This window comes from Drosophila navojoa, chromosome 5, assembly GCF_054131105.1.
Source record: "Drosophila navojoa isolate 15081-1374.11 chromosome 5, UAZ_NAV_1.0, whole genome shotgun sequence".
Taxonomy (NCBI): Eukaryota; Metazoa; Arthropoda; class Insecta; order Diptera; family Drosophilidae; genus Drosophila; species Drosophila navojoa.
In genome coordinates, this window is record NC_142893.1 from 24,380,034 (window position 1) to 24,397,404 (window position 17,371).

A 17,371-nucleotide genomic window follows, 5' to 3' on the forward strand; every position below is an offset into this window, starting at 1 on the left:
GCTGCCAAATAATCAAAGTGGCTTTATCTATATATTATATATAGTATAAATATAATGCAAAGGAACAAATTATTTATGTATCTCATTTACATATGTATTTAAGAGTAAGTTAAAATATTAAAATATTTAGTAAGCTGAAATTCAGTATATATTCTATCTTTTTTTTTTTTTTTTTTAGCAAATAATACAGATTAGGTTGCCTGTTTTATTAGTAGTTATTAAATTAAGTTAAACATAAATTTTGTCTGGCGCTGAGCTCTTGCTGGCAGCGCCCGGTCAAAATGTTATTTAGAAAACTGGGCTCGGGTGTCGTATGTTTGGTTATTTTGTTTTTGCACTTAAATATAGGCTTAATGCTTAGAAAATAATTTAAATGTTTGAAATTTACAGAATTCATTGCACAACACTGGCTGTGCGTGAGTGAGTGCGCGTGTGTATGCGTTTAGGCATATCTGTGTGTGTGTGTGTGTGTGTGTGTGCTCACATTATGATCAACACTTCCTTGCCTTCTCCGCTTTACTTTTTGCGCACAACATAAACATAAACATGAGTTATATATATGTATATACTATATACATAGACATACGTATATGTATAGGATTCTTCTGAATGCTTAATGTATTATGTATATATGTATATATATAGAAAAATAAATTTGGTATGCACATTAACATTATGTAATATCAGTTGTGTTTTTTTCTTCACATGCTCGCAAAGCTTTTCAATTGAGTTGTGGCTGCTTTTAAAGTTTAACTTGGCTTTTATTGTTTACATATAAATTTTATTTTGTTTTGATTTCCCTTCATATAATGCTGCTCTCTTTGGTGGCCAAATGCGTCGATTTTCGGTAGATGCCCTACGTAAATGGAGGCGGGGCAAGTGGAAAATTGTGGATAGAAATCTAGGAATTTGTTGCAGCTGGCAGCAGAGCAACACAACGAGCTGTGCCACGTGCTGCTCTGCGGCAGGTGCAACTGGCTGGAGATTTAAAAGAAATATGTGGTTGGCATTATCGTGGCATTGTTCAAAAATCGACCCATTTGGCCACCCATTAGACCCTACGCGGCGAATAGTTGCGCTGCAGCAGCAACAGCTGCAGCCTGTTGCTGTTGTTGCTGCTGCTGCTGTTGTTGGTGGTGTTGCTGATGCTGTTGCAGCGGCGCCATAATTGGTATGGCGGTGCCGTCGGCCGTCAGCAACAGCGTTTGCGTTTGCGTCTGCGCTGGCTGAGCTGCTGCTGTTGCTGCTGCTGTCGGCTCGGCTAAGGCCATATTGGCTGTCGGCCAGTCCGCGGGCAACACAATCAGCTGCTGCTGGCCAGCTTTGCTGGGATGCGCTATAATGCTGCCGTCGGCTGACTGCACCAATATGGTGTTCGGTGGCAGATTGAAGCAGGTGACAGTGCCATTGGGTCCCACGGTTTGCAGCTGCAGCGCCGCCGGCTGCTGCTGCTGCGGCTGTTGCAGCAGCATGGCAGATGTTGTCGTTGCAGCTGCCACCGCTGCTGCTGTCGCATTCTGATTGCTGTTGCTGCCGCTGCTGAGATCAAGGCCGTCGCTGTCGTTAACTGTTTGCTCCAGCACCTGCTGCTCCTCGCAGCCAGTCGCCTCCTCGTCGATGACCTCTTCCACCAGATCATCCTCGTTGAGCTCTTCGATGATGTCGTCTGTGTTGTCCACATAGCTGGCTGCGTCTAGAGCAGCGTTGCCTCCAGTTGCGCCCATGGGCGGCGAAGGCGTGGGCGTAGGCATGGCCAGATAACCATCCGCCGGCTTGGCTGTCAGTGCTGTGCCCTTGGGTATGCGAAATTTGCGCAGGATTTGTGCTGTCGATGAGCACAGGGTGGCATTCAGTGTGTCCGCATCATCATAGACATCCTCATCAATGAGCTCCTCTTCCTCGATCAGCTGTTGCTCTTGCTGCTGCTGTTGTTGCTGCTGCTGCTGTTGCTGCTGCTGTTGTTGCTGCTGCTGTTGTTGCTGTTGCTGCAGGTTAGATGCGTCTGGCGTAATGATAACCTGGCGACTGCGGTTGGCATTCGCATTGACGCGCAGCAAGGTGACCGCTGGCTTGGCGCCCGCTTGGCTGCTATTCAGCAGGGCGAGTGGCGGATGCTGCTGCTGTTGTTGCTGCTGCTGCGATTTGTGAACTGCTCCACGTGCGGCCAGCAGTATTACTGGCGTCTTCTTGCCAATTGTTGTCTTTATGCCATTGCTGCTGCTGCTAACGTTGTTATTGTTATTGCTGTTGGCAGCACTGCTGCTGTTGCTGTTGCTGCCGTTGTTGTTGTTGTTGTTGTTGATAATGGTACCGCTGCTGCTGCTGTTGTTGTTAGGGTTTGGAATGAGAGATGAGACAGCATTGGGATTATTAGTGTGTTTGATATGCACTTGCAAGCCGCGTTCGCTTTTCGAATTGCTACGATTATGTGCTACAAAGTCAGCGAATTTGTCGACGAAGCTGACAGAGGCGCTGCGATTGCTGTTGCTGCTGCTGCTTTGAAAGCAACTGTTGCTGTTGCTGTTACTCTTGCCGTTGCTGCCATGCTGCACGACAATATCTTCGTAATATACTCGATTCGCTTCGCGATGGCGACGTTGCCGATCGTTGCTGTTGTTCTTGTGGTTGTTGTTGTTGTGCATGTTGTTCTGAATGTTGCTGTTGTTGCGTGGTGTGTATGGCTGCTTGAACTGCGCATTCTTGTTGTTTATGTTGTTCTTGTATGCTTGTTGTTGTTTAAAAGAACCTGTGGTTGTTGTTTGGTGGTAGTGGTGGTGGTGGTGGTGGTTGGCGCATGTTGTTGTTGTTGTTGTATATGAATTTTTGTGTGCAAATCATAAAAATATGACATTAAAACAACACAAAACATGAACACAACGGGCGAACCAAAAAGTTGTTGAGGAAAATGAAGAAAAAGAAAAAAATATTTGGTTGAGTAAACAATTTGATTAGCATTTTGCATAATTTTTGATATTCTTATTAATTTAAGGGTTTTTTAGTTGCTGGGTTAGTAAATTATAATACATGTATATGTATGTGTGTGTGTGTGTACGTGGTTAGGTGAGTTATGTACATGATATGGAAAGATGTGGTTGTAAGCTTAACAAATATATCCAATTTCTGAGCCAATTAATGTTTAAAACAAATCAAAAAGGGGTGCAAATAAAAATTGATTTAATCGTTGTTGCTTAATGACACAGACAGCACTGGCCCTTAAACTGATCAATGTATCATTGACTGTATTTAAGTTCATTCCGATATAAAAGCGAAAATTTATATTACTATCGATCTATCGTAACTATATTTAAGCTCTTTTATAATCTTTCTTTAAGTTTTCCATTTTAACACTGTCCTTTCATAGTTTCAATAGTATCACTGACAACATTTGGCTGTGAAGTGGGGCATAGCTAGCCGGACTGGCGAATAAAATACCTCCATCGGGTTGGTTATACTATTGTTGTACTTTTTTTAAGCTATTTACTTTTAGTTGACTCTAGTTTTGTCAATATCTTTAAATAAAATAAAAAAGCAGATTTATTAGATCCCCATTGATTTCTTTCTCATATATTCTAATTGAAAAGATTACGCCCCGCCTGACACTGCAAAAACGTTAAGAAATTTCCTTACATTGAAGTAAGGAACAGCGTGCTCTGGATGTGTGTTAACAGGGAACGGATAATGTTTTAGGGATAATGGTTCATGGATTATGATATGAATGCGCTCATACAAAAATTGGTTAAAAACAAACAAATAAAAACAAAATAATAAAACAAAATTTTAACAATAAATAAAAACCGAATTAAAAAAGTACACATACCTTGCACTTAATGTGTCCAATTTCATATTTATAAATATATAAATATATGTACATTCAAGTTATGTTTTAGTTTTTATTTAATGTGAGTGTGTCGGAAGGGCGTCCATTATGAGGCAAATGCAAATGAAATGTTTTATGGAGTGCGCAAAAATGAATAAAAAGTGTGATGTTTTCTGTTGCCGTATGCACACACACACACACACACACATGCACAAATACTCGCTCGCTCACACACCATCAAGCAGTGTTGTATAAGTTGAATGTATGCGAGTTCATCCTTGCCAGTGTGCTCAGTGTTGCAAAATGTGTATGTTAAATGAGTATTATGAGTAAGCCTTACGATTTATAACATATTTGAGATGTACGAATTAAATTATTTATTTTTCTTTTTCTGTTCGCATTGTAAATGGCATCCATTTGCGTTGCTTTTCAATTTTTTAAATTTTCATTTTATCATTTCTTCATACAAAATTTCAATTGTGTTATTTTTTTATTTAAGTTGCTTTTTTTGGTACTTTGGCTGCAGTTGTCGCTTTTATATATTTCGCGGTCGTATTGCTTTTTCAGAGCGCTAGAAGCACGGCTTCTGATATATCGTAGCTAAAGTTTCATTTGTATTTCATAGACGAGTTTTATCGTTAGTTTATCGTTTGATTGATTGGTTGGTTGGTGGGTTGGTTTTGTGTACATAAAATAAAACAAGAGAAAAAGAAAGAAAAAAAGAACAAAATCGCATTGAACTCATTGTAATTTAAATCATCGGCGGAAGTGAAAATAATAAAAAACAAACAGAGAATGTCTATGTACAATAAATTCATTAAAATATGTGAGTTGTATTTCCTTTTTGTAGATGGTAAAATGTTAATTTTTAAAGATTCTGTTTTAGAGCACTGGAGAAGTAGTGTTCGTAACCGAAAGCAACAAAAGAGAGAAATATGATATAAATAAATGCACAAATTTAAATATAAAAAAAACTAAGGTAAACTAAGTTAGACAACATTGTTACATACTCAGAAATAGGATTATAATATCAATCTATTTAATTCAAAATACTTAAATACATAAACTTAGAGAAAAACGGCAGAAAAATTTACTAAAAACTAAAAAAAAAAATCTTGTTAATGCGCATTTACGTTGTATTTTAATTCGCAATTCAGATTGAAAAGGCGATATTATTTGAAAATAGTGTGCGTGTGTGTTTTTAGTAATGTTCGCGACGTTGTTCAACACTAGTCGAAAACATAAGTGAAACGAAATGGAATTGAACGCAACGTAACGGTACAGCGACAGCAAATACGCAGCGCCGCCGTCGACTACGCAAGAGAACTCATAAAGAGAGTGCGAGAGAGAGAGAGAAACAGCAATAGACAGAAACAGAAAGGGAGAGAGATAGCGAGTAAATCAAACGAGAACGCGTGTTACACTAAAAAAATTACTTAAATTGTAGCGAGTAGCATACTTCAATCAAATAGTCATAAATATAAATATATATATGTATATGTATACATATATATGTATGCAGACAGATAAATAGAGATATAGATAGATAGAGAGAGAGAGAGAGAGAGAGAGAGAGAGAGAGAGAGAGTTATTCGAGTGTGTTTACCTAATTTCTTTGGTTTCCAGCAGCGACGAGGTGTTCACATCGTTCACCGCATTTATCATCGAGGTGGGCGAGAAGGGCAGGTGGTACATGGAGGAGGCATCCAGCGTGTAGGCGTCGCTGCTTTTTATCAGCAACTCGTTCTTTAGCTCCATAAACTGTTGATGCGGATTGTGGCTGAACTGGTGCTGCTGCAGCAGCTGATGCTGCTGTTGTTGCTGCTGTTGCTGTTGCTGCTGTTGCTGGTGATGTTGCTGGGCATCTAGCGCATTCGCATTCAGCGTGGGCTGCGTGCTCGCGTGCGTGGTAAAGGTGTACTGAGGCGCGGCTGTGGCGCTCATTGTGTACGGACACAGATCGCCCAACTCCCCGGTCTCCAGCTTGGGCTGAAAGCTCTGCAGGCCATCGGGCGTCAGTATCTGGTAGCTTTGCACTGTGCCGATGACATGTTGCTGATGCTGTTGCTGCTGCTGCTGATCGCTGGGCAGCGTCGGCGTGGCCGCCGCCGTCGAGCTGAGGTAGGTCACGTTGTCCAACTCATAGTGCGCGGGCTGTGTCTGCGCCTGGCTGCTGCTCACCTGCTGCTGTTGCTGTTGCTGCTGCTGTTGCAGCTGCTGCTGAGTTGTCGTTTGGTACGTTGTTGCTGTCGCCCGCTGCTGCGGCGCTGGCGCCGTTGTGTAAATGGTCTGCGTGCCGTCCAGCTGCAGCGGCACCAGATTGCCCGCCTGATCCTGGATCATGATGCTCTGTCCATGCAGCTGCTGCTGCAGCAGCGCCTGCTGCAACTCCAGCTGATTCGAGTAGATCAATGTCGTCGTCGTCGGCTGTGCATTCTGCGTGGGCGTGGCCTGGCCACGTTGCAGTGTCATGGAGCTGCTGGCGCCGGGATTGGCCAGCGCCAGCTGTGCACCTCCTGGGAGTATCATGCCACTAAAGTCGAGCGAGGGCAACGTTTGCAGCTGTTGTTGCTGCTGAGGTGGAGCTGTTGCCGCTTGTTGTTGTTGTAGTTGCTGTTGCTGTTGTTGTTGTTGTTGCTGCTGCTGCTGCTGTTGTTGTTGTTGTTGTTGTTGCTGCTGCTGTTGCTGCTGCTGTTGTTGTTGTTGTTGTTGCTGCTGCTGCTGATCCGCTTCGGCATTCTGCACCTCATCCAGCACGCTGTCAATCTGCGCCAAACGCTTTTTGGTGGGCGTGGCCGCATCACCAGACTTCAGTTTGCGCACGCGCGGCGTTCTGGAGGTGCGCGCCCGTTTCGCAGCGGGCGTGCCCGTCGCCTCCGCCTTTTGCGGCGTACTCGCCGCGGAGCTGGGAGGCATGGGCACGTCCCCGTGCTTGTCCTTTTTGTGCATCTTCATTTTGTCCGGCCGCGAGAACTCCTTGTTGCAGATGGGGCACGCGAAGATCTTGCGATTCTGGCCCTCGTGGAAGAGGTAAGCGTGCCGCTGGAAGCTGTACTTGTTCTTGAACGTCTTGAAGATGTCGTTCTTTGCACAGACCAGGCAGTAGGCCACCCCATCGATGATGTGCTCGTACCGCGCTATGTCCAAGCCACGCACGCTCATCTTTTCCAGGTACTCGCCCTGCTCGTCCTCCGCTATGACTCGCGTTTTGCGTTTCCGCTTTTGCTTAGCTGCCGCCGCTTTGGAGAGCATGCCAGGAATGGCATCATTGATGCCGTGTTGCGATTGCTGTTGCTGTTGTTGCTGCTGCTGCTGCTGCTGCTGCTGGTGTTGGTCGTCGTGGCCGCTGATTGTGTAGCTAGTGGTGCCAGCCGCTTGCTCGGCTGCTTCGGCCTCCACCTCGGCCTTGATCACTTGGTATTCTTCAAAGTCATGATCGTGCTCCATGCTCTGCTCCTCGTACTTCACTTGCAGGCCGCTCTCCTCGTCCTCCTCCAGCATCTCCTCATCCTCGCCCACATGCTGGGGCTCGTATTTGATGATGTCCGCGGCGACGGCGCTGCTGCCATTGCTCAGGCAATCGCTGCTCCCGTTCTCGCTCTTCAGCACATGGTACTCCTCGTAGGTGCTGCCATCGAACTCGATGATCGTGCCATCCGTGTTGACTAGCGCCGTGGTTGTGGTTGTTGTTGCTGCGCCAGCAGCACCCGCGCCCACTCCTGCACCTGCACCACCGGCGCCATCTACGCTGCTGACGATGGGCGTCGCTGCGGCGGCGCTAACCGCCGTCGTGGGCATGCCACCGTTATAGTTCTCAAAGACTATCGTCGTAGGCGTTTGGCCATCCTCTCCCGTTGTGGTTATATAGTGATATTGTGGTTGCTGCTGCTGCTGTTGCTGCTGTTCCGTGGCTCCATTCGTGGTGGCGTTCGTATGCAGGATGGAGGACGAACTAATAGTTGTGACCACATTGTCTTTTGTTTATATTGATTGAAAGTACATATTCGGTTCGGTTCATATAAAAGATGTGTTTCAATGTAATATTTGCATAAATAATCAATAAATCAATTCGAAAAATCGAAATCGTGATCGTGATCGTGATCGTAATCGTAATCGAAATCAACAATTCACTCAAAGATCAAATACCCAAATAAAATGCTGTGCAAATTTTATTTACTACATACGAAAAAAGTGAGTGAATTGGATTTTATATTCATATTTCGTTTGTCGCTTCAATTTGTGTTTACTTAATTTCTACAAATTATGTAAGTATACGTGTTTCATTCAATAATACAAACGTTAATTGAATCAACTTTAATGTCAAACAAATCTATAATAGTTGCTCAAAAATAAAAAACTAATTCAACAATTACGTGTGTTTATTCCAATTCGACATTGGCCACTCTTAATTGTAGTAACTAAGAATAAAACAAAATAATACTAATATATATACCTATGAGTGCAAAATACTTACAAATAATTTAACTCAAATAAACTACGCGCTATGCTCACACTGGAGTTGAGTAAATAAATATAATTGGGCAGCACTTCGGATATGTGAACATTGCGGTGTGGAACAGCTTCCAAAGCAAATGGGCAGCACTTTTCAACATTTCAAAACACTAGAAATTTCATTCATTCAATTGAACAGTTTTTTAATATAATTTCTGTAATTATGCTTTGATAAACTAGACGAAATTAAAATAATAATTGAATTCTTTGATAACTATCCAAAAATTCAAAATATTTCTTTCAGAATTAAAATATTAATCTAGTGCTTTCATATTTAGCATCGACTCCATTGTGAACAGCAGAACAAAAAAACAAACTTAAGAGCTAAACTAAAAATTTGTAAATAAACTGAAAAATACATACTTTAATTAAATATAAGAGAACTAAAAAAAGTTTTGAGCCTTTTGTCAAATGCGCTTTGCTATATTATTAGTTATATTCATTGACGTTCGTTATAAATATATGTATGTGTATGTCGGGGCCTAACTTGTGCATTTAAATATATGATATTTATTTTCTTTTGCAGTTATTCGATATCTGCATTGCATTAAAATATAAAACAGAAATGACAATACGAACAAATATGCTGAGCACGAGAAAAGTTTTAAATATATATATGAGCTAAAAAGGTGTGGAAAGTGTAAGGGAACTGAAAAGCGATTTGTTATTTTTTTTCTGTTTCAGTAATTTTTTTTATTTTTATTTTTTTTTTCTAAATTTCAGTTTGTATATAAAAACAACGCAAATGGAAGACCAACACATTTAATTGAATGATAATGGAAATTTTAACTGATTTCTTCTTTTTTTTTGAATATCACAATTTGTTTCATCGTTTCGTTGTTAGCTGCAGTTTGATGTTTGGCACAAAAACAATAATACTTTGAAAATTAAAAAATAAATCAAAAGTTAATTTCTACAGTTTTAATGAGTTGCATGATGATAATGACTTGATTGGCGCTCTGTAGGTATATAAATGGCATTGAATAATACTGGTTGCCAATTAGTATGGTTAAAGTAATGCAAAAAAAAAAAAAAAGAGTTAGTAAATTAGTCTAATAATAAATGATAAACCAAAACCAGAGTCGAGCACACAAAATGTAAGCAAAACAAACTACGAAAACGACAAACGCAATTGATAGGGATTTTCTTTACGGTTTCGTTTAAAGATTTACGAATTCTGGCAGAAAGAAATTGTTACTTACCGGCAACGCTGGTAGCAACTTGTTGCTGCGGACTGCTATTGCTGCTGGCCACGGCAGCGGCCGTTGTGTGATATGTGGCCGCTGCTGCGCTTGTCGCCTGTCCATTTGCATCACAGAGAATTTCATTTTGCAGCTGATAGACATTGCCATCTGTGCTGGTATATTGCTGCTGCTGCTGGTGCTGCTGCTGTGGAATGCCGTTCAGAGTGTTGGCTGCGGGCAACATGTTTGTGCTGGTAATTTTCTGTTGCTGTTGTTGACTAGATGCTGTTGCTGTTGTCGCTTGCTGCTGCTGCTGCTGCTGCTGTTGATTTAGTTTTGGTATTTTGCCTTCGAATTTACGCGACTGTTGCATGAATTGCAACTGTTGCTGCTGCTGTTGTTGTTGCTGCTGCTGTGATTGCTCGCTGAGCCCGCGTTTGGCATCTGTAAAAATGCGTTCGAAATTGTTATTACATGACAATTTAGGGGATTTTTGATTGTTTGTGATGTTGGATGTTGGTTTGGATGTGGTTGTTATATGTCGGCAGTTAAGCGTTTGGGGTTGTGAAGCGACACACACACGCGCACACACACATGTTATATATATATATATATATATATATATATATATATACTCGCACACACACACACATATATATATATATATATATATATATATTTCTATACATACATATGTAGGAAAAGCGAACGAAGCTGCAGCGGAAGCAAATCGAAAGTGAAGCTGAAACTGAAGCCCAACCAGAAGTTGAGCTGCGTGTAGAGCCCATGCATAGAACGTCCTTTATTTTTTAGTAAAACAGTTTTGGTTTTTGGTTAGTTTTTAGCATAAAGTTTCCTTTATATATATATATTTATATATATATGAATAGAGTGCTCTCATATATTTCTCAGGCGCTTACAAATTAGGACACAACTTTGACGACTTATGTTTTAGCAAGACTTTCTAATTTCAGGACAAGTGTACAAATACAGTAAAAGCAAAACACAAATAGGAGACGAGAAACTAAAACGACGACGATGATGGCAATGAATTTAAAAAGAAAATTTAAAAAAAAAATCGCTGACAAAAGCGGCTGTGAATGGGAGATCGATCGGATTAAAATGTTAGTCAATGGTTATTTTGTTGTTGATTGGATTATGGTTGGCTGGATTAGCTGGATGTTGCCGAAGATGATGGTGACTGTGGTTCTTATGTGACTATGCTTGTTGTAGTTGTAGTTGTTGTTGTGACTGTGGCGTTGCAGAGGCTGTTGCTGCTGCTGATGTTGCTACTGTTGCTGCTGCTGCTGCAGTTGCTGTTGCTGATCAAATTGTTGCTGCTGTTGCGCTCACCTGCGCCAACTTTGCTGCTGCTGCTACTTCTCTCAATGGCTGCTGCAACTGTTGCTGCTGCACTGTCTGTTGTTGTTGTTGTTGCACTGCTGCTGCTGCTGGCAGTCGCCTCCTTTTTTCGCTTTGTGGGCGTTTTGCGTGGTGTGGAGCTCACTTTGGCGCGCGCTCCACCCCCTCGTGCCCCTCTTGATGTGGAGGACGTGGATGTGGAGGACGCCGGCGATATGGAGCGATCGTCCTTGTTGGCGCGCGGACTACGACCACGACTGCTGTTGCGCGAGTTATTCCGACGCTTGCTCGTCAGCCAATCATCATCGTAGTCAGCGTCGTATCTACGCTTCTGCTTGCGCCGCTTAAAGTCCTCCTCCTCGTCGTCGTCCTCTGCAAAGATTAGTGGAGAAACAAAAGAGGAAAACATGAAAAGTATCGACTGTTGGGCTGATCTAAACGTTGGCTGTCTTCGCTGCTTACCAGTGCCATCGTCCATGTACTCCAGCAGCTCCTGCTTGGTCTTAAAGTCAGCAGGACTTTGCAGGCTCATTGTATCCTCGGGCGTGTACTCCGTCTCCTCCTCATTGAGCGTAAGCACGCTCTCTTTCAACATGGCTTTTACGTCGTCGGGCACATTCGGATTCTGTTGGATTTCATCCAAGTCCAGATCAGGATTGCGCTCCTTGAAGCTCTTCGCCTTGGTGGGATTGCATTGCTTCTTCATTCTGTGATTAATGGGGAATTGTTATTATTGAAGACTAGCTCTAGGTGCTCGGTAGCGACCCACTTTTTATCACACAGGAGGACATCCAGATGCGGTGGCAGCGGCGCCGCAGTTGGTACCACATTGGGCGGATCCTCTGGATGGCGGCCTAGGTCGCGCCCCTCCAACCACGCATCGTAGCGCTCGCTCTGGAAACGCTTGACAAATGTGTCCATGGAGATTTTGACCATGTCATTGCTGCAGGTACATTGCGTTGCACGCTTGCCGTACTCGATCCAGCGTTCCATGGCAAAGTTTGTGGATTCGGCGCAGTTGAAGCCATGATTGAAGCCGGCATGATAGCCGAAAGGAAATGTGATCATAATCTCACCTGATTCCTGGGTAATCTGTGTGTGGAGCATGGGTAAAACATTGAGTACTTGGGACCTTACAGTCGCCTATCTTGGATTCGAGCTGGCCTATATTTCCCAACTCTAGAACTGCTGTCTTTCTCGTTAGCTAATCAAACAGACTCGCGTTTCTCGAGCTTTTGCATTGGTTTTGTAATCATTTGTAAACAAGTCTCGTTTACAGAACTGTGAACTGTACTCCGCAGATCCATATGGAATAGACATTTGATAAGTTTGTTTCGACAATCAAATATTGAGATATCATTTGGATTACACAATTCTTTGTTCCATTATCAATAATTATTTAGAAATGTACATGGTTTCTAAAACCAAGTGAATCCTAGATAGTCGAGTATCTTTTCGTTCCTTATATTATTAAGACATTTTTAACTTTTCTAGAAAAGTCTCCTGATGCACCAAACTTTGGAAACGAGCCGGTCTCAACCCCCACACTTAGTTATTTTAACCAAGGTGTCTACTACTGAATTGCAGCTAACCAAATGAAGTGATATGGCCAGCTCGAATTTCTGTCTCTTAGGTATTTCGAGACCAATGGCAAATCCACATTAATTTTACCTTGCTAACTGGTACATTGTGCTGCTTAAGTATCTGTGGCGATATGAGCGTCATTTTATGTCGCAAATACGCGTTGCAGTTCTTATAGCTGGCCGGGAAATACTGATTGGCAACCTTCTCCAGGCGTCTGCCATACTCGGGCGGCACCACGTACCACGTTTTGGGCGCACCGAAGTGCAGATAGTTGATCGAATACAAGTCCATGTCCTCAGTGTGCCAGGCGAATGTCGTTTTCCACATGCCAAAGTACAGGTAGGCAGTGTTGACGCCATCAATTTGTATATTATAGTCCTTGTTGACAAAGTCCAATATGCTGCCCAGGCGATTTATGTTCCAGCTCTGTGGGAAATTGTGGAGGCATGAAAAAATGACTCTCAGTTGGGTCCACCTAACACTTACATCCTGGTCAGAGTCTGTGATGCTGCCGCTAACATCGGCGCCATAAATGGGAGCCACGTAGGTTATATTCTTCCAATATTTACGCTCCAGATCTTCGAAATCGAAGTGCTTCGGTGTGGCATAGCGTTCGGTGCTAGCCAATTCGCTGAATTGCTTAACCGTCAGCGGCTTCTTTTGTATATTGATCTGTTGATAATATCCCTGTTTTCCCGTAACCACCTGGCAAATTGGCGCAGGAATCGTCACATTCAAGGCGTCCAAGTCTGCATAACCACTGCGACGGGGCACCCACTCAGCGGGCGGCACCACCTTAGCCAGGCCAGCTTTGTGGGCGCCCTGTGACTCCATATAGGCTATGTATTTGGGGAAGTCCTTGAACTCCTCCCAGGTGGGACGGAATACCATAATGCGCGGTATATCGGTCATTTTTCAGTTTTGCTTTCTTTATTTCTATGTATATCTTACTCAACGCGATCTGTAACTGTTAGAGAAATATGACTATATACATATACACATAGAGAGAGAGAGAGAGAGAGAGAGAGAGAGAGAGAGAGAGAGAGAGAGAGAGAGAGAGAGAGAGAGAGAGAGAGAGAGGGAGAGAGAGATGACAAGCAAAGAGCTGCCTCTGCTGTCTGCATTAATTCAGCGCCGATGCCAAGGACTTGACATGAATGCGTGTGTGCCCTGCTTATATTGCCATTGCAGTAGTTGTTGTTGTTGTTGTTGTTGGTGCTGCTAGGCAAACAGGAACAGCTGCTACTTCAATTTCGAGCGCATTTTTTCAATGGGACAGGCAGTAACGACAACAACAAGAACAACAACAGCCACAGCAGCAGCAGGCAGCCAGGCGGGCTAAACAGGCTTCGGAGACTGGCGGGATATGCAGCCTGTCAGCCAGTTTTAATAGTCCGCATTGAAAAGATGCGTTGATCTCGTTCTCATATCTTGATTATCTTACAAACAAATTTTAATTCAAATATGATATCGATGTGCTACAAGCTTGGTTGTATTCAAATATTTTTGTTTATTGCTGAAAGTTAACATTTTTAATAAATAAATAATAGTTGGAAAAAATTTGTAAAAATTCTGTGGCCTGAAAAATCGTTAGACATATCAATTCTGAAAAGTTTTTATTTTTATAAATTAAAACAATCAGTCCCTGCCAGCAGGCAGGGGGCTAAATATATGACCGAGTAAATTAAATATAATTAAATAATTTATATTATACATAATAATATATTAATATTATTAATGTTATTTTTTATCTAGAATGTAACTTATTTTTTATTAGTTTCACTTATGACTAGATATATGGTCTAGTAATAATTATCATTATAAAATACTGATCCTGAGATGATAATACATAAACACGTATACTTAATTTAGTATTTGATCTTGTATAAAAATATAATAATATCTGATCATTAACCCAATAAGACGCTGATTCACAAAATGGAAATATTTAATTTTTTCCTTGTACATTAAATGTAATCTCTGAAAATTTTAATTATTTATTTATTTATATTCGTAAATTGCGATTTCACCACGTCTATTGGTAGGTAGAGAAAACATTTTTTTTTTCAAAATGGTACGAATTCCCAATAGATGTACTACTTTGTTTATTCTTATCATCCCGATATCCCTTCTTTTTTCCTGCAATATTCATAGTGAGTACACATAAATTCTTTAAAGGCCCTCGTAGTTTTTAATTCAGCTGAGCTGCGTTTTCTGGGTTAAAGTAATACACACACGAGCATAGTATACGTATCTATAAACTCTATAATTGCAAATACAAATACAGCCACACAGTCGTAGAATTGGATTTGTTAGATAAGCAAGTTTGATTCCAAATTTGGCTGAGCCATAATCAGCATACATAAGAAAATCTATGGCGCAGAACAAAATAACGAAATGGCAAACAAAATAAATTAGGATACACCGTCCGAGAAGTTCGCCCAATAGGAATAGGAATATGGAAATACACAGAAACCAAAGTACAAACCTCTTTGCGACATGCGAAATGGTCAATGTTTATTGGCAGCCAAAAACAAATTGATGAATAAACAAATTTAAAGATCGAACAGCAACAAGGACGACAGCGACAGTGACAAGGAGCACAGCGCCGTGCGAGACATGCAAGCAAACTACATGGATGAAAATTTACGCAATTTTGGGTCTACGCAGAAAACTGTACCACCACCCGATGAGACGACTGCGACGAGGACGACAGCAACGAGGACAATGAAGAGAACCTAAGCAACGAGTGCGCGCTGTGTGCACAAGCGAGAGAACATGCTGCCAGCGCGAACGGGCGAGTAGCAAAGTAGCGAGTCACATATGCACAGAGAGAGAGAGAGAGAGAGCGACTGCCACATACATATGTGTTTGTATTTATATGTCACAAGTGTGTGTGTGTGTGTGTGTGTGTAAAGGTGTGATTGTATGCCATTTGGGTATATATGTGTGTGAGTAATATGCATTGTGTATATGTGTGGGAAAAGTGTATGAAAAATTTAGAACTCACTTGTGTGTGCGCTTCGGTTGAGTTTTAATTTAAATACAGCCTCCCGCTTATACCTCTGTTCCTTGATATCAATCTCTCTCGTTCACTCTATTGTAATCCCGCTAAGTTCATTTGTTGGTTGAATTAGCTTTGTTTTTGTAGCTTATTGCACATTTTGCTTTTGTTGTATTTTTGGCTTTACTGGAACAGAACGAACTTTTCTTTGCTTCTGTTTCTATTTTGTCACTCCTTTTGTGTGCTACACTTTTGTCAATGCTTGCTTTTTGTTGCTTACGCTCAGGCGCTCTTTCGCAAATTACGCTCGCTCTCACACACACTCGCTCTTTTCTATTCTTTTTTTCTTGCGGCTGGCACTCGCTTTATTTTGCACAGTTGCACAATTTGTTGTTGTTTATTTAACGCGGAGCTATTTGCGAGCTTTTAACTGTATACGACAAAGTTGGCCTGCAACGTTTGGCGACTGTCTGCACTTTTATTTTAGTTATTCGTTTCGTTTCTTTTATTCTTTTTTTTTTTTCTTTTTTGTTGGAAGCTGCCGGCTGAGGTGGAGTTCTCAATATAGTATTAAGATTTTGCTGCTGTGGTTACAACTATGTATGTATGTTTGTATATGTACATGTATCTATATGTATATAGATATTATGAACTGCTGCTTTAAACACACACACGGGAACGGGCGCGGATCAGCAACATGTTCTGAGCTGTCGGAGCTGCGAGCGTAAACTGAAACCAAGACGTTCCTGGCGAGGACGAAACAGCGCAGCCAAACGCCAGTGACAGCGACGCCGACTGCGACAGCAAGCACACATACACACACAGAAGCAGGCGAACGGCCAGACACAGACATAGAGCGTTGTCCTTTTAATGCGAACGACGGTAGTAAAGCGTAATGTGCAAGAAAAACCAAGAGCGAACGTTCACAATAACGAGAGCAAAAACAAGTTTGACAGGATAATGCTTGATATACGTGTATGTTTATAGAAATAGGTATATGCGCGTGTGTGTGTCTGTGTGTGTGTGCGGAAAATGCAGAGGAAAAACGGCAGTTGGTTCGTGGCAAACAATAGATTTTTGCGCAGCAAATGCTTTCTGAATTATTGGCAAAAACGAGCTGCAGCGAATGCTTTACAAAGGAAACCAAATTTTCTATGTTGTTCCCTTTCTGTCTCTCTCCCTTTCTCACTCTTGCTTCTACAGTTAAGCCGCAAAGAGACCGCTAGAAAGACTATGTAGTAGTAAAACTGCGCCGGGCTTACACATAATTACGCTTAGTATTAGTCCGCGATTTAAAGAGCTCTCTGATCTGGGTAAGGAATCTGATGTATCGATTCCTTCCATCTATAGTAATCTACATATTTTTCAGCTGGTACATACTTGAATGCTTTCCGGGAAAATCTAAATGTAAAGCGTCGATCAAAAGTGGCTGAATTTCATATGATCGTCTTATACTGAATAAATAAATTATCTAAAGAATGAGGAAATTGTTTGTAAGAAACCCTGACTTATAATAAGTATGCCCTTTACATGTAAGAAATAAAAAAAAATAAATAAAATAGATCTGAAAACAGTATTAACGAGCTCTGATCTCTTCTCACGAGACAGTTAAATTTAAATTTGAGCTAACTACAAAATTGACTCGAAAGGTTTACTTTGTGTGTGTAGCGCCTGACAAGCTGCTCTTACGAGATGTACTCTACCTACAAATAGTATAATAAACAAGGAGAAAAAGCCTCTAAGTACAGAATTTAAGCAGCCGCAGCGCAAAACGAAAAAGCGAAACCAAACTAATTACAAGAAGAAAGAGAACGAAACGCTGCACAGAGAATATAATTTACAACATGTCATTAGCTGGGCAACGCCTATGCTCTGTGCCATGGGTGATGGCTAGAAGGAAGTGAGGAA

General features: G+C 41.7%; 1 protein-coding gene across 4 annotated transcripts; it reads right to left on the reverse strand.

Moving 5' to 3' along the window:
- Positions 1-807: 807 nt before the first annotated feature.
- Positions 808-16,421, reverse strand: LOC108652908 (uncharacterized). Of its 4 annotated transcripts, XM_089261444.1 has the most exons (9): positions 15,470-16,413; positions 12,946-13,426; positions 12,547-12,885; positions 11,645-11,967; positions 11,338-11,582; positions 10,867-11,247; positions 9,532-9,957; positions 5,424-7,791; positions 808-2,316 (listed from the first exon to the last, which is right to left on the reverse strand). In XM_089261444.1, exons 2-9 carry the CDS (start codon positions 13,369-13,371, stop codon positions 1,059-1,061), a joined length of 5,766 nt encoding a protein of 1,921 aa, XP_089117570.1. In that variant the 5' UTR covers positions 13,372-13,426; positions 15,470-16,413; the 3' UTR covers positions 808-1,058. The 4 variants fall into 4 exon arrangements, with proteins under 4 accessions (XP_089117570.1, XP_089117568.1, XP_089117571.1 ...); XM_089261442.1 differs by lacking the exons at positions 10,867-11,247; positions 11,338-11,582; positions 11,645-11,967; positions 12,547-12,885; positions 12,946-13,426 and having other exon boundaries at positions 808-2,322; positions 15,470-16,418; XM_089261443.1 differs by lacking the exons at positions 808-2,316; positions 10,867-11,247; positions 11,338-11,582; ... (1 more) ...; positions 12,547-12,885; positions 12,946-13,426 and adding an exon at positions 4,295-4,417 and having other exon boundaries at positions 15,470-16,421.
- Between the last annotated feature and the right edge of the window lie 950 nt (positions 16,422-17,371).